Here is a 19,945-nt window from a genome sequence, read left to right on the forward strand (position 1 = left end):
TTTCTATCTCTAGCCCCCCACCCTTCTCACGCTCTCAGGCTGAGGCTGTGAGTCACAGGGTGTTGGAGTGAATACTAAGGAGGGTGGCTGACACCTCCAATACCTCCTTGCACAGCAGCTCCACTGCACACATTTAAACCATTGTATGTAAACACTGGCAGACTGAGGGGCCACAAACTCACACCAACACAAAATCCTACTGATTGTAAATTTGGCTAAAATCCACAGACTAAAAGCTGCTAGTATTATGGAACATATGGTAGTTCTCAACAAAGGTGCACAAAAATCCAACTTTCAAAAAATCCAATTGCCACTAAGATCTAACAGCTGCAACAGCAATAGAAAATAACAGTTATACAATGAAGTTACAGATGTGGAATAAACATGTTATAGTGCAAAAGGACATACTTATAAAAGGAATTTGAGCCTGTGGGTCCTTGGCTCGAACAGATAAACACACATCGTGCCTGCAGGAAATGGACTGAGCACTGAGAATATTAGTTTTTGAAAATGGGAAACTAGCAGCTGGAACAATATTATCATCAATACAGCTATTCGTGCAAGTCCTTCCATGAGCATCTCTGTGTGTGTGTGTGTGTGTGTGTGTGTGTGTGTGTGTGTGTGTGTGTGTGTGTGTGTGTGTGTGTGTGTGTGTGTGTGTGTTTGTGTGTCAGCAAAAGAGCTGAGATAGGGTTTCCTCATTAGTTGTGTTGGTATCAATAATTCAGAGCCGGTCCTTGTTGGCGTTCAATGGGCCGAGTGCTAATGTGCTGTCGGGCCAACGGGGGCCCAGGGCCCAGCGCCACTTTAATGGATGTCATGATGAGAGGGTGAAATCGGAGCATGGAGATCCTGTATCATCCATAGGCAAGAAGAGGGAGGGAGGACAGGGCAGAGGAGAGGAGTGGGGAGACAGGGATGGCGTGAAGGCCATGGGGGGAGGACAGATGGCTTTTCCTGGACAGGTATGTGAGCCAAGGGGTGATGGAGAGAAACAGGAAGAAGAGGGAGGAAAGAGGGGAAGAAAATGGGCTATTAGGTCACTTCATTGCCATTGACTACAGATCAATCATTCTGAAGATGATGTGTTGACCTCTATCACCTTTGGATGGGAAGTCATCATAGGATACATGTCAAGTGGCCACTAGGGGAATATTTTAAATGAATAATGAACTGACATTATTTCATTTGCCATTCACTTGAGTTCCTAGAGGTACTTCACTTACAACGGCCTCTTCAAATGTGAGTGAAAGGAGAAATAGAAAATAGGGTAACACTTTATTTCGAAATCATTTCCCAGGAAAAAAATTGTCATTTGTCACTAATCATATCCTTAAAAGAAGTTCCCGCGTTGAAGCCCTTCATTTATTATTATTATTCATATATGTTGCATTGCATGCTTGATGTAGACAAATTTTTGCTCTGACCAACAAATTATGTTGGTTACATCAGAAATGAATTGGGATTAATTCATTGGATGTGTATCACCTGGACACTGTTTCTACTTTCCATATAAAAGTTCCAATTTACATAATTATTTCCCTCCTATAACTTTTTAGGAAATTATAAGGATGTTATTCAGACATTACAGACCAGTAAAAGGGTTAATATTGTTTATTTTGAAGTGTTAATTTTTTATTTAAAAAAAAACCCTGTGATTTTTAAACAGGGACAACAGATTATATTTAGCCCCCCAGGCAAGCTCTGGCTCACATGCAGTTTATTTCTGTTGATGCTTTCTGCATGCTAAATAAACAAAGTAAGAGGAATTATTCTTCTTTGTGGTACCAATAAAAAACAGATTTCTGTGGCAAGAGAGAGTGTCAAATATATTGTACAGTGGATCTGAGGTGTAAAACACAAAAACACTGGACAAACCACAATAACAAAATATAATGGACTGAGGATTCAACCTGGAGAATTCATTTCATTTCAATCTGTATATAATGTCAATCTCATACTGTAAATATCTTAACTTAATTGCCGTATATATCTTAGTGTATCCACCTCACTCCGTTCATTCTGTTAATACTGTTCATAATGTAAATATCTTGCCAGTATATTCATAAAAAAAAACTTCCCTCTCACCCTCTTGGGGTGGTATCTGTGTCATCCTCAATCTCTGGTCCTCTACCAGAGGCCTGGGAGTTTGAGGGTTCTGCGCAGTATCTTAGCTGTTCCTAGGACTGCGCTCTTCTGGACTGAGGCTTCTGATGTTGTTCCTGGGATCTGTTGGAGCCACTCCCCCAGTTTGGGGGTCACTGCCCCGAGTGCTCCTACTACCACGGGGATCACGCTCGTCTTGACCTTCCACATCTGCTCCAGCTGTTCTTTCAACCCTTGGTACTTTTCAACCTTTTCGTGTTCCTTCTTTCTGATGTTGGCGCTTTCTTCTGCTCCTTATCTACCACCACTATGTCCGGTTGGTTGGCCAGGACCTATTTGTCAGTCTGGAAGCTGAAGTCCCACAGCACCTTGGCCCTGTTGTTCTCAGCCACCTTCTGTGGTGCGGACCATTGGGATTTGGGTTCTTCTATTCCATACTGGGTACAGATGTTCCTGTACACTATTCCAGCCACTTGGTTGTGTCTCTCCATGTACGCTGAACCGGCTAGCATCTTACACCCTGCTACTATGTGCTGGACTGTCTCAGAGGCATCTTTGCATAGTCTGCACTTTGGGTCAGATCTACTCTTGTAGATCTTGGCCTCTATGGCTCTTGTACCTAGGGCCTGTTCTTGTTCTGAGTCCAGCCTTTTCCAGCCATTGGTAGGTCTTCTCAATATCAGCCACTTCTTCAATTTGGCGGTGGTACATGCCATGTAGGGGCTTGTCCCTCCAGGTTGTCTGCTCCTCTTTACATTACTCTGCACTTTACTGCTTTGCACTTCTGGTTAGATGCTAACTGCATTTCGTTGCCTTGTACCTGTACTTGTGCAATGACAATAAAGTTGAATCTAATCCAATCATCCGTGATTCAAGCTGTAGTGAGTCAAGTAACTGTGTCTTTGCACTTCGGGGCCATTGCACAAGATGATATTGAGGAAGATCAGTGAATTTAATCAACGTACATGAGTTTCTCACAATGCGGCATGAGCATTACATTACCTGTCAGCCACCTTTCTATCCACCCACCAAAACCTGCCACACACACACACACACACACACACACACACACACACACACACACACACACACAGAGAGAGAGAGAGAGAGAGAGAGAGAGAGAGAGAGGACTTAATATTCTTGGTGATTAGTGGTTAACTTATGCTGCCCTCTACTGGTGTAAGTATGTTAACACAGGATTAATTCCCTGTAAACAGACCTTGAGAATTTGTAATATTCCAGCTTTAGCAACCCTGGTATGGGACAACAGTCTGGAAAAGTTCCATAATGAAAAATGATCCCATGTAAACTGAGAGGCTAATATGTTCCCAGAGCCGTGTCAACACACAGCGGTAAATAAGGGAGCCAAATAGACATGAGGCACAGCTGGTATAGTATTGATGGCCTGTCAAACAGATTCAGAATTACCTTACTCAGTCAAAAAACTATCTGTACAACAGTCTTGACAAAGCTGCTGAGGCCAGTGTCCTCACTGGAACTGTTTTTATTGGCAGAATGGTGAATTAGGTAAAGTGCATAGAGCCTGAGTGCATCAGGTCAAATGTGAAAGGAATGACTGCTGACTATGAAGGACTTATAAGGACCTAGCCAGCTGATGTGCAGCAACAGCCTGTGAGAAATATATCAGACCTTAGGAAGAGAACATCAAAATACCCCATCTGTATTATGCTATGATCTGTCTTCCTCATTCTTTCCTGCAGGGAAAAAAACCACAGTAAATCTACACTCACTGAAATCTGCCAGACAGACTGTAATTCACTTCCTTACAACAGCTCAAACGTGGTGTCAAAATGCAACTTCTGCTGATCATAAATTCTAGTCATATTTCACTATTTCACTTTCCGAAAACGTTAGTTTGTCCTTTTTCTTCCTCTGCAGTTTCCTTGCATGGTGGAATGAAAAGGATTTCTGTTGATACAGAGTCCACACCTAGGTCATATATCATGCCTTGGGTGTCTGCTGGCACTGTGGTGGTGAATTTAGAGAATGCCTATGAAGGTCAAAGGTGAGCGGGCTGGGCAAGCATCAGGCATCAACATACTTGCTCTTCCCCTCATAATATGGCAAAGCATTTATTAAAGCAAGGATGTAATAAATCACAGCTTATTAGGCTATAAAATCTAGGCTAGGGCTTTAGAAGACAGCATATCTCTCTCCAAAAATTGAGCCTGTCATGTTAAAAACTTGATCTAATGGCTTCATTAAGAGCATGAATAGCACATAACAAGTAAGCCAGCTCAGTATGAACGAAAGGACCTCTGCATTCCCCTTCAACTGGCCTGAGCCTGCAAGTCTGACAGTTGAGCATATCAGTTTGCAGCTGTGAGGGATAATCATCTCACTAAATTTAGACTATTGATCAGGTGTGGATATGTGCAGGAAATGTGGCAAGCAGTACAGTATGCTTCCTGTTCATTCCTTTTTTCCCAGGAAAAATTTGGAATAAATTGAGATACACGTTTCGATTGTTACAAATGAAGTTGGAAATGTGTTGCCTTATAACTGATTACATTTAAGCCTTTAGGGATCGTAGCCTTCCCAGACTGACATTTGTGTGTGTGTGTGTGTGTGTGTGTGTGTGTGAGTGAGAGAGAGAGAGAGAGAGAGAGAATCAGTTTAAAAACTTGAATGTTATCAGTTACTTCAAAGACCCTTTCAGCTTAACTACATACTCTACAGATAGATAACCAACTGGCTATTTAAACATCGGAAACGGTTGTTAAATAAAAACAATGCTGTGGCCGGAAGTCCATTATCGTATTAAAACAAATAAAACATTCCCCAAACCTACGGGGAATACATAACTGCTCATTAAGGAAGACATGCCTTCATGTAGGACTTTTTGTTTTCTTCCTATAACAACAAAGAATTTCCCTTCCTTCCTTTATAATTCAGATTATTTGTCACTTTCTTTAAGTTTAAATAACTTGATGATAAGCATTTATTCGTTTAAATAATTTTTCAAGCAAAAATGCCCCAAATATAGTAATTTTCTGTTTTCCTTTGTTTTACAATATAAATTCAACATCTTTGGCATTCTGCTTGTTGGCTGGATAAAAATGTTTGACTACCTTGTGCTCTGGGATACTGTGATCTGCACTTTTCAATGCTTCCTTACATTTGTAAACCAAACAATTAATTGATTAATCAAGAAAATAACTGACAGCTTAATCAATAATAAAAACATTTGTTAGTTTTTGTTGTATTTAATTTTCATGTCTATGTTCGATGTTTGTGCTTTAGCATACGCTTTTTGATCAAACTGCTGTGTCAATAGAGCTTCAAAGAGAGAAGCAGAAATAGAGAGACTGTAGGTTTTGGAGGATTCATGGACGTGTGTGCACAGGTGGGTGTGTGCCTGTCCTGTGAATCCACGCCTGCCTACAGAGATGGAGAATGTTGATGTTGACTGTCACACTCTCACACGCCCATGACATTTTTACACCAGCACCAGAGGACAGGACGTCTTTCTTTCAAACCACATTCAGATCACACATTTGCGCCACAACTGCTTGCAGTTCATACTTGTTGAAACTTCTCTATAATAATTCCTGTTATGCTGCCCTTACTAGACAAAATACTATAGGCTGACACATTCCAAGACGTTCTTACGCAATGCAGTGGGTATTTTAGAAGACAGCAATTTGAAGTAATTATCTTCTCCACAGATCGTAGTCTATCTATATAAAGCTCAGACATTCCTCAGCTGAGTGTGATGTGGCAGATGAAATAAAAGAAATTAAAATCAGTGGGTCAACTCAGATACAATACACACATACACACACACACACACACACACACACACACACACACACACACACACACACACACACACACACACACACACACACACACACACATACATACGATAAGATAAGCCAAAATGTGCAGTGCCCAGTCTGTGAGTGTGAGGGCAGCAGAAAACAGGTGGAACTGTCAGGACAACTGTCAGCCCCAAGGGACATGTACTGTACAAATTTGAGCCAAGAATGAAGATCAATCTTTTACACTACCCAGACATACACACACACAACCATGTCAAATTATTCACTGAATTTAGTTTTTGTGCTGCATAAAAGCATATTTATAGCACAATAATCAGCTAACCATACATATACACTAGAGAGAATCATTTTTGTATTTCTTGCTCTCCACAGAGACAGTACTACATAATTTCATGAAAGATGGAAGCAGACAGATACAGTAACAGTAGATAGTAATAGGCTCCTTTCTTACCTGTGCTCCACATGGATTGCCCCTCTGGTCCTGCTGCTGCTCTTACTGAGTTAATCTCCAAACCTATACAACAGGCACACTGAGAAACAACTATTTCCTCTGTGAAATCCTTCCCAGCATGAAACCTTCTTCAGGTGGCAGAAAAATAACCGGAAAGATCCTCAACTGTTCTCATAAATTTGAAAAGAGTCCAAGAGCTGTGTATGCAAACAATATAGCCTTATGCTCACAATGGCAATGTAAAGGACAAATGGAAATAGAGACCAGAAACACATTGCCTCTATCACCTCCTCTCCACCTCTCTACATCCTATCTCCTCCCTCCCTCTCTCTCTCTCACTCTCAGCCCTGTGTGAAAACAAAGCTAGAGCTGGAGATTCCAGGAGCTAATCGTGGCAGACCTTAATAAGTGAGGGCAGTTGTGTCAGAAGAAGGAGAGAGCTGAGAGTTGAAGGCAGTAACAGGGAGGCTATGAGGGGAGGAAGAATCAAATGTCAATGAAAGCATGAGGAGTGGGTACAATATGGGTATCAGCCTATGAAGTTGTGGTACAACACATGGCACAAACTTTCTAGCAATCAAAACACTTGCAAAACTGTCGCTCAATGAAGACCTTCCGTCAGGAGAGGGAGAGTAATTTTGTAAATAATCTATATTGGCCTTTCTTACTGAAGCTCTCACACATTTTCACCGGTACAACATATGACACGACCACTTTTAGTACAAAACTTGGGAATGAAGGAGGTCAAACTGGTGAAACTTACACCAGTGGTGGAACAATGTTCAGAGAAACAGCGAATGTTGAGAAAAACAGTGAAAGATTTGAACATATGGAAAAATGCAGTAACACACACATGCGTAAATTCAGAGGTAGATGTTATTCTGCACTGTCTGCAGTAAGCAGCCACCCACTACACAGGCCACTTGCAGCTACAGTTACATGAAATCATATTTAAGTAGATGTCCAGTGTGTTCAGTCCAGGCCTGCTGCTCAATAAGCCCTTACATAGTATCACCTTTCAAAGGGCTGCCAAATATTAAAGTGTGATACACACACAGTATAAAAATCACACACCCTCAGTCTTATTAAGCAGACACACTGCGTCTCAGCACCCCCTGAGGCACTCTGCTGGAAGATAAGGTTAGAAGGGGGAAAAGGACAGCAGTTTACACTTGTAAGCACATTTCAGCACCCTCGGGCCTGGGGGGTAGAGTTACAGGCACACACTGCGCACCAGGACTGTCCCTGTCTCTCACAGCAATAAACAGCCTGATAAAGTTTACCCTATAAACCATTAAATTGGACAGCTGTCTATGTTTACTTTTAAATTTCTTAAAAATTCTTAGCTGAAATTTTAATAAGGATATCTGATACTTGTGGTGGTTATGTATCAAATACCTACACACATCTGAATGGAAAACATGATGTGGCATAGCTTGTAATAGAAAAGGTTTCAGATTATGAAAAAGTTAAAGGAATTAAGAAGTCACCACAGACTCAATCTCAGCCTCTTTTGAAATAACTGGAGAAGACGAGATGGGAGAAAAGAATAAGTATTGATCACTGCAACTAAGAGCATCCTTAAATTTCTCAATAGCCACCAGGGGGAGTAAAGTCCCTCCACTTTCCCAGGAGGTATAGGAGAAACACATTACAGTTGATGTGACTTTAAGCTAAATTTAATCTTTTTTTAAAGTACAATATATTTTTATAAGTGTGTGACCTGCTTCAAAGGATTAGGTCAGGTGATTTGCTATGGATTACAGTGCCCTCAAGGACAGGTTCACATTTCAGTCTATTCTACAACAACACTGACCTGTCCCTCCACTGCAAAAAATTAATTTGGTACTAAAAAGACTGTAACTTTGTAATAAAGAATATTCAAAGATTTAAATACTGAAGCTTTGACATGATGAGTAGATTGACTGTATAATTTTATTTTCTCTTCAATTTGTATGAAGATATATGTCTACATAAATCTACACATCACAGTTGTCATGAAAACTATGCATATATTAATATAATATATAATATTTTCTCAGTTACAGGGATGGCCCTACACCACTAAGGACCTGCTTCAACAAAAGCATGCACTAACACAATAAAAAGGCCCAATTCACACCAAACCCTGTACTAATGCCTGAGCTGAAACGACTAATCTAAAGCAAATTTATTTTACTCCTAACTGATGAAGTCTGAGATGTGGCTGAAAACTCTGTAAAAAGCTAACAAGACTACTTTGAATTGAATTGGGTTAAGATCCAAGTAGAAATGTAATTTAGATATTTAGAAAGAAAAGGTTCAGTTTGTACAGAATATAGACAAATACACATCACTGCATCACATGAATAAAATCATAATGTCTGTGTGGCACATTTTCAACTCATAAGATGTCCTACATACATCCTTGTCAAATTAGCATGTAGTTCCTGTAATAGGTAGAAAGGCTTGGCCCTACTTAGCCTGATTGGACCTCTTGTAGAAGGAGTGTGGTGACCTATCATAGCCCCGCCCACCTTGAACCTGAGCAGAGTTCAATCAGCCAAAACAGAAAGCACCTGCGGAAGTGTGCAAAGGCACGCTTCACATGTCCATATGAACAACTACACTGTGAATTAAAGTCAGTTGAGCCAGTTTTTGCTGAAGAAATGGCCAGCATAGATGTACTGACAACAAGGTTTTACTCATATGATAAAATGTACAGTCAGGAGTTACGCGAACAAAGATTTGTGGACTGGCCGTTTAGAGAGGAATGTAACTGCACACCTGAAAAGGTAAAAAGGCTGCTGTGCGTCAGCGGAGAGCCATTGAAGTCATAAGAACACTTTTTAAATTGTGAAATGCTTTCAGTGAATATTTGTAAGTAATCATTCATGGGAAGTCTGCAACAAAGGTTCAGCAGGAGGTCAAATTGGAGACATGTGATCTTTCCTCTAATTTTACTCTGGATGTGATATGTCAGCTCTTAAAATCTTAGAAATGCAACCTAATTTACAATAACCTACACAACTGATGAAAAATGATTATGGCTGATGAAAATAATTATGTGTATACTCCAACCTTGTTCACACAGCAATTTTATAGCAAAGCCTTTAATCCAAAGCTGTGACAGCTTGTGATACGGCTAAGCAGGTGCCAGATTCAGTTTCATTGTATCAAGTGTCCAATGCACAGACCGTTTTCCCACCCTAGCCTTGTCATGATGGATGGGCTGCTGACAACTCACTTGATGAGCAACACTCATATGCCATGTTACCAGCTCTTAACCCCCCAAGAGTCCAAGGATCATCTTCTGGTTTTATCCTCACTGACATTCCTCCTTCAGCAAGGGTCTTCTGTTCTTGGATTGCACTTGTCATCTTTGTCACTGAGTTATCAAATCATAAAATTCCTTAATTTAGAGTTTTGTTTTACAGTATAGACACATGCTACAAACATTATAATTGCTGTTTTGATTGTCTTTGCAGATGGCCAAGGCTGGGTTCGTCCACTGCCCCAGTCAGAATGAGCCTGATGTTGCCTGCTGTTTCTTCTGTCTGATTGAGCTTGAGGGCTGGGAGCCAGATGATGATCCCTGGTAAGAAGTAGTAAGGTATTGTATTGGGTGTACAGCAGCTTGAATTTATTTCATCTGTAAATAAAATCTGAACTGAATGTTACCCACAGCCATCACAAGATAAATTGTGATATACAGTACATCGTCATAGAGACTGAAAATATGACTGCCACATAAAGTTGATCCAAAAAAACGTACTTAGATGCAAATAATACAGCTGTTTCTCCAATCTTTTTGTTGTTTGGTATTTTTGCTTTTACAGAAGCTTGTATCCTGATTGAACTTGATTTACTTTCCTCCATGTGCTACATTTATAGATTGTCTTTTTTAAACACATTTCTTGACACTTTCTCTGGCCAGGTCTGAACACATAAAACGCTCCCCTAATTGTGGATTTTTAACCATGAAGAAAGACTTCACCGAACTAACTGTGGCTGAATTCTATCACATGGAAAAGGAGAGGCTAAAGATCTACCTTGTAAGTGTCACTACTCTGTGTGGATTGTGAGCAATGAAATTAGGTTTTGCCAAAGTACTTATGCAGAGGTTGCTCTATATTCTGCTTGTTTTTTTTTCTAGAGGAAGGTTTGTCATAAGAAGATGGCATATTTGCGGGATGACATAGACCACACGCTTGAGAGCCTTAAATCTCAGTTGGAGTCTATATGAGTGAAATCAAAATTCCTGTCTACATAGTAATTGTATTGCATCACTAATCTGTGGCAAGAGGCTGTAGTATTCACTCAACAGTCTGATGTACTGGCAGTTTGAAATATCAATAAAGTTTTGAGAAATATTACACTTTGCTTGTAGTATTGTCTTTAACCACAGGATGGTGCTTTTGCTCTAAAGCTGCCGTTTTCACATGTCACAGACACACTTTCTGGAGTTTCCAATCTTACACTCAAAACCTTTACAAAGGCAATCTGAAATGAAAGCGCACATTGAGAAGGATTACAATGTGGTCTATATTCCCTCTTTTCAACCAAATACTTACCATTTTCCTGAACGTGCCACCATCTCTACCACCCCTTTTCAAACCTTGACCCTGGACAGATGGCCTGAAGCCCCTCCCTTTCAATACCAACTGTTGCCCCAGTAACATCTGTTACATATAGGGGGACAGTGTAGACTGAGAGGGCTCACCAGGACACTTGCGTAACCTTGTGAAGAGGACTAAGATTTAGGAAACACTGAATTATGCTGCAGATGACAATGGAAATAGTGGAAAATGTGCTTATGTAGAAACTCCAAGAAAGCTCTGTCACACTGTAATGCTTCACGGCTCTTATTTAGCATTTCAAGAATAAAGGTTTAACCCTGATATTATTTGCCAAAGTTGTTGCAATGTCTTAATGTCTCTTTGTGAAGCAGAAACAGATGATGTTGAGCTCAGTTTGTGTGAGTATCTCCCTGTGTCTGATGGGATGGCTGGTTGGAGTGCAGGATTAAAAGATGCTATCCCTTCTCCAACCTTCCACTGTTCTGGATTAATGTCTAATGCAACACTCTGGCCACTGAGCCCAGATCAGCTGCTTAATTCTCCTTTATCCGCTCACTGCAGAGCAAATTGAAGAGAGAATATTTTTAGCCCAAAAAGTAAAACACCCATAGGTGATGTAACATTTCCAATGAAACTGTTATGCTTCCATTTTTCAGGGTGTTTTTTTTTTTTTTTTTTTTTTTTTCTTAAATCAATGCTGTTGCAAGATATTCCCATTCATATTTTGTTGTCATGGCCACAAGTAATCATTTTAGATATATGTAGGGGAGAAACTAAATGTACCAGATAAAAACGATTTATTAATGAGATGTTGGTTTTGACATTAAGTGGTGTGGTATTTGCATAAGTACACAGTTTATAAGGAGCATGTTTACTGTAATTGCTAATGTAACTCTAATCAGGGTTTATAACCCACATCCAGAGTAAATCCACTTATTTATGTGTGCTCCAGATAATGAACAAAGAGAATGGCATGGTGTGACTTCTGTCCCTGAGCGGCACAGATGTGATAGATGGGCTTATCTGTGGGAATGGTGCAAAACTGTTGATTTGATTGGATCATAACTGAGGTGGGGGCTTGGCTTCATATGTTTTCCCTTCCCTTAGTTTTATAACAGTTATAAGTATAACCCCATTAAAATGTATTTAGAATTAGCCATTAAGCTAATAGGAATTTGTATTGCACTACTGCACATAGATCTGGTTCTTTTCTGATCTAATTAATACACTGTGACAAAGGGTGCACCAGTGGCCTCCACTGCACTTTTTCTAATTAATGAATTTTTCTGCTAAACAAACTGTAAACAGTGAGTGTAGCAGATGGACAAACGGACAGATGTTGCTAACAGAAAGTTTACAACCTGAGCTTTCCATCAGGCCCCATCTGTTGCTCTTGTGCCCGGTACCTCCCTCTACCCTCCTCCAATGCTTCTCCTCTCTCCTCATCAGCATCTATCACCAAACTCTCTCCCCTGATGCTCCACACACTGCACTGCCTTAAATGAATGACATCAGCTTTTACCCTCTTGCCTGACCTGGTTTAACCCTGAATACACAAAGGCTAAATGAGCGAAAATATCACATCTGATCATTAAGGATTTAAACATCTTACATCTTTCTTGCTGTGTTTTTAGCTTTGCTGACTTGTTCCACTCTGTTTGCTTGTTAGAATATACAAAGCAGGATAAATGATTATAAAGGCTGGCATGTTGACAGGCCAGCTGACAGAGAGGCCTACACTGCACAGTGATCCTGAACCAAAGCCATGTGAATGTGTCTAGATGACGCTGAATTTATAGATTACCAGAGCAAAGGGACACTCCAAGTTACACTCTTCCTTGCATTATAATTAGGACGAATCTAAAATCCCTTTTCAGGTTTTCTTCTCCCTTCTCCACTTCTAATGTTCTCCCACGTCTCTGGCAGTAGGGCATGCTGGCTGCTCGCTCTCTCAGACACCATGGCCCTCCTACCTTGGCTGTTTTTTGTGCCCTCTTCGAAAGGGACCTCCATCTGTCCCTACACTCAGCCCATTGTGGTGTCCCAAAGCCCAGCAACTTCCACAATGCAGTGGGCGTGCAGGAGGGGGGGGTGGCAGGGTAAACACGACAGCATCCAGATCCCATTAGAAGCTCTTTAACTCCTACACTCTAATACTCTCAGAGAACTCTGGGAGGAGAAGGCCCACCCCTTATCCTCATGCACACAATGTCACCTTTTACATCCACTCCCATAGGTAATGAGTCCGCGAGCTGCCCTCTTTCCTCCCCTCCCATGTACATCTCCTTCTTTTCTTTTTCTCTTGCATGGGTAGAACAAGCTGTTATATCATTTTCTTTAGCATTTTTTCTTTGACTATATTAACATAATTTTTTTTTTACTTTAATTAAATATTTCATTGGTGGAACTGTGGTGTTTTTATTAAAAGATGTTGCTGTAGAGAACAATCCTTGGATATTTATTAATGTTGGAATTAATTTTATTAATGTTTCACATGAGTTCAGTCCATAAATGATAGTCTGGTGTGATAGAAAGAACCAGGGTCAAGAAAAGTTAAAGTTTTGCTCATTTATATTTAATTGCTTGCACCATGTTGACCATGACCAACCCATCGTCATTTTAATTCCCCCCTCCTCCAATCCCTATATCTTCTCATAACACCAGCCTTGCCATCTTTCATTGTTTTTCTCTGTTTTTCCCACATCTTTTTCTCCATCCATCTCCTCGGTCTTTCTTCTACCAGCTGCTCCTCTAAGTCTAGGGCGGGGTGCTCTTTTTCGGGGTGCTCCACCTCTCAACCTGGGCACTCATATCCCCATGCTCCCCACAGAGGAGTGTGTGTGTGTGCGTGTGTGTGCATGCGTACTGTGGCCCAAGAGGAGGGGGATCACTGTGTTCGCCCCAGCTTAAAGGCAAAGGGATTACCGGCACACAGACACTGATTAAAGCCTTCCAGCCTCCTATGGCCCCATTAATACAATCTTAATCACAATGCTTTATCCCTCTATCTAGCTCCTATGGATCAGGACCTTTTCATTTTAGTGGGAGCCCCTCTTGTTTGGCCAGTGGATTAAGTGTGCTGCACACATAAACTAGAATATATGCACGTGAGTGAGAAGGAAAGTTAGCAAGCTAACTCTGTTAGATCAGTTTTTGTTTTATTTTGTTTTTTGTTTGTTTTTTGTCACGCTGCCAACTTCCTGTGTCAAAATGAATTGACTTAACAAAAAGCAAAGATTAGTGAAGTCCCAAAATTAATTCGGAATTTTACTTGATTTTTTTCCAACCCAATTAATGGACTAAACTACATAACTGCATATAAAGTAGTTCAAACTGGCTCCAGCTGCTATAGCTGCTACAGCAGTAATGTGCTGCTTGCACATCAATGCATCAGTTAATATGTGCAAGTCAAGGGACATTTTTCTGCAGAACAAATACCTTCAGTTTTGTTACTGTAAGTACATGTTATGAAATAAGATTTTGAATGCAGGGCTCTTAACTATGTTTACATTGTATTTTTACATTTTATTGTACATTGGTATTTTTTTACTCAAGTAAGGGATATAAATACATATTCCACCACTGGATATGACCTCACTGCCCCAGGGGGTTGAGCTACAGGTCGCACTCTGCTCCCTTCTGCCTCGGCCAAGATGGCATTGCAGACATGTGCTCCCCTACCATTAAGAGACTCTTATGCCCTTATCATAGATAGGAGCCACTTGATACACTCAACCTGTTTTGTTTAGTATTTAACATTCATTCAAACATGATAAATATGTCTTTGCACCAATGAAGTTGAATACAAAATACTAAGCCTAAAAAGTATTTAAGCTATATATAAATATCTTTTCTATATCTTCCTAAATTGTTCCGTGTGACTATCAAACTACCTCTCCAATCTCCAGAGACTGTCCTGTATTTTTGTAATCTTGTATCCAAAGTTAATTTACGTGGATTATTTCCATATCCACCCACTCATGTATTTGGACTTTGGAGGATAATCCACATACCCTGCCCCCCACCGTTTTTGCTGTAACAAAACAGCAAAGACACAAAGAGCGCCAGCTAACTCTGCCAGTACTTTCTCACAGGCCAAATGTCTGCCCGAGTGTAAAGCAATGTGTCATTCTTATGCCAATGCTGACACACAGGAGCAGAGAGGACAAACTTCTGAATGAGGAGCAAGGACCTCAGTCACCTCTCTTGCCCTCTCCTCCTCTTTCCTCTTCTCCTTTACAGCCCCCAGCACACTAATTCCCCTTTCTCTTTCCCTCTTTCATCCCTCTCTTACATGCTCTCACTCTCCTCTCTCTCTCCCTCTCTCTCCCCAAATTGGCCCAGCTGTCCATCAGCCCTCCCGCAGTTGCCCCAGCTGTCTGCCCTCCCCAAACGAGAAGCCCCACAACAATACAGGTCACAGGTCAAGAGAAAGAACAGGCTGCGTTCACAATGGACCAGTGGCGCCCAGTAAAACAATCGTTCCCTTTTTCTTCTCCACCCTTTCTCCACTGTTGCCAGGACTGGAAAAGACAAACCTTTGGAGAGGTAGCTGAAGAGGGGGGAAGTCCTCTTGGACAACAGCCTCTGAGGAACATTCCTCTCCTTACAATTGCCTAAAGGATCACAATGATAAACACACTTGAACACACTAGCTCTTGCTCTCACCTCTTTACATCTTTACACTCTGCCACCCAGTTCTTTGTCTTTTTCAAGAGCCATCATGCCCTTTAACACCATCATTAAAGTCAAAACTGAGACTTTTGTCATTAGCTGAGTGATATAAATGTTAGGAACCTTGCCAGGTTGAGCTGATTTGGAAATACGGATCAAAATACTGGATATTTTATTCCTGAACTTTCAAGTTAAAAAAAAGATTTATGATATGTGCTGTGTTGTGTGTTGAGGAAAATAATATTGAAAAACTATCAGATCAATTCATTTATAACATCTCTGAGCAGAAATCTGGTGATTTTCTCAGTTTGACTTAGCGACTTAAAAACGAGCTCTTGCCCCACAGTGTTTTGGCATGAGCTGTATGAGAAAATGGGACGTGTGGGAGAGTGAGAGTGAATGGCAGAGACTCTGTGACACATTCACCTGTTCCCCAGAGCTGTTTTCCCATGGCCTACAACAGCCGCCTGCCTGACCTGATAGACACCCTGGAGCAAGCCTCTAAATGACGTCATACACACAAACACACACTCGCTCACACATCCTGCAACACATCTCTACTGCCCGGCAACAAAGAACTGTTTTATTCCATCAAGTCTTTTTTTTTTTTTTTTTTTAAGTATTTTTTGGGCTTTTTATTGCCTTTATGATAGAAACAGCTGAAGATAGACAGGAAAGGGGGACAGAGAGAGGGGATGACACGCAGCCTTGGTACATGGGTCGCCAGCTCTACCCACTGAGCTAACCGGGCACCCTTGTTCCATATCTCAAGTCTTTAAATTTCCTTTGGTTTTGATGTCAGTGCACCCATGTCAATGTTAAATGAAACAAAGCCTCTTAACATTCATATTCTTTAGTTGGAGATTTCATTTTCAGCTTCTTCTTGTTCTGTTTATATATTAGAGTTTTTTCATATAACAATATGCCTTCATATCAAAGTACTGAGAGATGTTCTTACACTACTTGTTGGAAAACTGCAGATAATCACTGCCATATTATGTGAATTAATTTGAAAACATTAGGTTGAGTGTGATATGTGAGCTGGCATTGATTCTCCTGTAAAAATAATTCCAATAATTGGAACTTAATTTACTTGATTTGGATCTTGTTGCACAGTTACGAAAAATAATTACTCTTCTGACTTCTCTTCTGGCAAGTGCAATGTGATAATGCTGCATATGGGTATCCTCTGCAATATTGGAAGACCTGAACTTTTTGTTGAATGTACAGGATGGCAGCAGAAGAAAACACATGGCAAATATTGTTACTATGGAAATAGCATATAATATAAGAATATTTATTCAATTAAGTGCGAAACAGCAAAATATTTACAACAGTACAGTATGACAAAAATTGTGACACCAAATGAACAAGTACCTGAAAGACCTCAAATAAATAATTTAAATACAGTACAGCTGCCAGTGTCTGACAACAAACCAAGAAGACAGTGAAACAAAAACTGTGCTGAAAAAAATATAAAAGGACAAGACGTTATCAAAATAAATATTAAATACAGATATAAATAAATGCATTGCTTTTTCTTATGGCATGGGGGGACATTGGTTGTAGGCCTCAGTGCACAATTTAAATTTAGGTCAGTTGACTTTTTGATCATTTTGAAAAAATGTTTATATGCAGATTTTTTTATTTTTTTTATCAATCCCTACACTTACACAGAAACCTGTGTAATGCTTAAGTATGAATATCTAAATTGGTAAAATAATCTTTAGTCACTGTAACAACCAAGTGGGCAACTTCTTTAGAAAAAAACTATTATCCAAATACAACATATAATCATGACAAAAAAATAATAAATAAAATATTAAAAGTTATGGGTGCGTGTTTGTATCAGGTAGATTGAGTTGAGGTGTTCAGTCTCTCTCTGAGTTCAGTGCTCTCCCAGAGTACTAGACAACTTAAATGCAAACCATTTTCTCTATACAGTCAGTACCACGGCCATCATTTTTATAGCAGTTTATTCGAGAGCAGTGCTTCTCTCCTGGCCAGTTTCATCCAGCCAGAGTCCATCACTGGTTCTCTCAACTGTTCATGGTCACATTTCAGATAGTGCCCATCTGAGAGTTGATCAGGTGAGAGGGAGTGAAGGAGTCAAAGGCCACCTCCAGGGGCAGCTCATAGCGTGAAGCCTGAAAAAGTGGGTGGCCCTGAGGCCCCCCTGGTAGGCCGCCAGTCATGGAAGTGGGGTAATGGTGGGACGAGAGGTAGTGGGCATGGTGGCCCGGGTGAGATGTGTAGTTCCTCTCTGACTCCTGGGGAGAAGGCTCTTGCTTCAGGGCAAAGTTGCCACTGATGCTCAGAGGGGGAGTGAGGGGCCCATCGTATGGTGGGGTGCCACTGCTGCACTCGTTAGGGGAGGGGTTGTCATACACAGGCCCCTTGAATCCCTTCATATGGAGGAGGTGTGAAGCCTCCAGGGAGCCATAGGGAGGGCTGGGAAGGCCTGGAGATGGGTAGCTGAGGGGATGGCCAGCCTGACCCCCGACACCACCGACCCCTGGGCCTCCACACTTGTCCTCCAGCTTGTTGAGCATCATCGGACTGGGTTCCAGCTGCAAGCAGCCGGCTACGAGGTTGCTGGTGGGCTGAGACAGACCCTTACACAGCATATCCACAAAGCCATGGCTCTCTGTGGACTGGCCACTCTCAAGCACCTCTGACAGAGCCCAGATGTAGTTGCGGGCCAGCCGTAGAGTCTCAATCTTTGACAGCTTCTGTGTCTTGGAGTAGCAGGGCATCACTCTACGCAGACTTTCCAAGGCATCATTCAGCCCATGCATACGTGAACGTTCTCTGGCATTGGCCTTGACTCGCCGGGCACGAAACCTCTCCTGTCTAGCTTTGGTCATCTTCTTCTTCTTAGGGCCTCTCCTCTTGGGTTCATTTTCACCATTTTCTCCCATCTCCTCCTCATCATGTTCCTCTTCTTCCTCCATATCCTCACTGCCCAGCTCTGTGCAGGAGAGGATTCGGTTCCCTACAGTCAAGCCATGGCGCCCCCTCATCTCTGGGCTTTCCTCTCCATCCTGAGAGCTGCCGTCCTCCTCCTCCTCCTCCTCCTCCTCCAGCCAGCCAAGGGAGCTCACCAGCTCACTCACATCCCCAGTCTTTCCAAATGGTTTGGTCATCATTATGATCTAAAGAAACACAGCACAAAAAAATTCTTCAATCAACAGATACAACCTCAAGCATGGCAAAGCACGATGACGATACATATAATGATTAAGTCTTGTATTGTTTTGTATTACTGATATGTAGTGACTAGTAACTCATGTCCCAATATAATACAGAATGAGTGATCTCATTTCAGCACTGCAGTGTGAACAGCTCACCCATCTTATTCAAGAGCTGTGACTGGTGGATCTTACAGCATGCTAAAGTTATTTGAAAGAGAATCCCTGTAACTATTGCCTTTCATGTTATTATGCTGATATTAATATATGATGATATTAAGGAATAGATGGCTGTTTTTAGAATGTGGTTGAATGGTCTCCTGCTGTTATGCTGTAGGCTACAGAGACGCTGTCAATCTGGGACACTACGGGATTTACTCGGCATATAAAGCTGAAAGATTAAATAGGCAACATACAACTCAACACACATGTGGACAAGCCGCCAACATAGCCTACTGTTTATAACGGTGCGGACGACTGGATGTCTCGGGGGTGTTGTTTATTAAACTGGACACCCCGAATAAATGCATAAGTTGCAAACCGTTATAAGGACCTAAAGCAATACATTGTTATTTTTAGAAAAGTGAAACTCGAACTGAACATTTGTTTACTATTGTTTTGAAAAAGATAAACTGTCCCAGTTAATTATTGTGCACTGCTGCGTAAAAGTGGATTACTGTAATTTATGATTTCAGAACTTTAGACACGCAACCGTGTCTGGACTATATAGTCTGCCAATGAGCATAATTACAAGAGGCTACTGCAAATATCAGACTTTGTTGAAATACATTTTTATAAATGAGCTTAAGTGGATTTTTTTTCTCTGTCATTTGGAGGAAACACAAGTGCACCAGTAATGCATATGTTGAATTAAGTTACCCAGATTTGATTCACTAACAAGACCTATTTTGTTTTAGTTTGTAATACACTGGGACTGATAATGAACAAATCTGCAAACTCACCTGCTTGGATTCACTGCTCGCTCTGCGCAAATTAACAGACAAATCTGGCTAATTTAAAAAAAATAGAACAGCAACTGAGTGATTAGTCCAGATTCTCTGAGTTTCTCTCTTCGTTTATCCACCAATGTCCCAAACTCTTCTGCTCCCTCAGATAGCCATCAGTGCGCGTGGAACATTCATCTCCAAATGGCACGAA

The 19,945-nt window shown here is 41.1% G+C and overlaps 3 protein-coding genes across 3 annotated transcripts in view; 1 reads left to right on the plus strand and 2 right to left on the minus strand.

Annotated features, from left to right (window-relative positions):
• Positions 1-6,685, minus strand: part of znf385a (zinc finger protein 385A) — a 62,414-nt gene extending 55,729 nt beyond the window's left edge. The window contains exon 1 of the mRNA XM_051425482.1: positions 6,364-6,685. Coding sequence (XP_051281442.1) covers positions 6,364-6,376 — 13 coding nt within the window. The 5' untranslated portion in view covers positions 6,377-6,685. The remainder of the gene's footprint in view (positions 1-6,363) is intronic.
• Positions 6,686-8,916: 2,231 nt separating this feature from the next.
• On the plus strand, positions 8,917-10,718 carry birc5b (baculoviral IAP repeat containing 5b). The gene is made up of 4 exons (XM_051425911.1): positions 8,917-9,137; positions 9,831-9,940; positions 10,280-10,397; positions 10,499-10,718. The coding sequence occupies exons 1-4, from the start codon at positions 9,012-9,014 to the stop codon at positions 10,586-10,588; spliced, it is 444 nt and encodes a 147-aa protein (XP_051281871.1). The 5' UTR covers positions 8,917-9,011; the 3' UTR covers positions 10,589-10,718.
• A 6,139-nt stretch (positions 10,719-16,857) lies between these two features.
• neurod4 (neuronal differentiation 4) lies at positions 16,858-19,945 on the minus strand. The gene is made up of 2 exons (XM_051425910.1): positions 19,750-19,945; positions 16,858-18,751 (listed from the first exon to the last, which is right to left on the minus strand). The coding sequence occupies exon 2, from the start codon at positions 18,743-18,745 to the stop codon at positions 17,657-17,659; it is 1,089 nt and encodes a 362-aa protein (XP_051281870.1). The 5' UTR covers positions 18,746-18,751; positions 19,750-19,945; the 3' UTR covers positions 16,858-17,656.

The sequence above is a fragment of the Dicentrarchus labrax genome, unplaced genomic scaffold (genome assembly GCF_905237075.1).
Source record: "Dicentrarchus labrax unplaced genomic scaffold, dlabrax2021, whole genome shotgun sequence".
Taxonomy (NCBI): Eukaryota; Metazoa; Chordata; class Actinopteri; family Moronidae; genus Dicentrarchus; species Dicentrarchus labrax.

What these genes read in the sequence shown, in the direction of transcription:
- birc5b (XM_051425911.1), top strand. Translation starts at nt 9,012, where the DNA reads ATGGCCAGCATAGATGTACTGACAACAAGGTTTTACTCATATGATAAA. An exon ending in GAGCCAGATGATGATCCCTG is followed by an intron (nt 9,941 to 10,279) that starts GTAAGAAGTAGT and finishes TTCTCTGGCCAG; the next exon opens with GTCTGAACACATAAAACGCT. An exon ending in AGAGGCTAAAGATCTACCTT is followed by an intron (nt 10,398 to 10,498) that starts GTAAGTGTCACT and finishes TTTTTTTTCTAG; the next exon opens with AGGAAGGTTTGTCATAAGAA.
- neurod4 (XM_051425910.1), bottom strand. Translation starts at nt 18,745, where the DNA reads ATGATGACCAAACCATTTGGAAAGACTGGGGATGTGAGTGAGCTGGTG.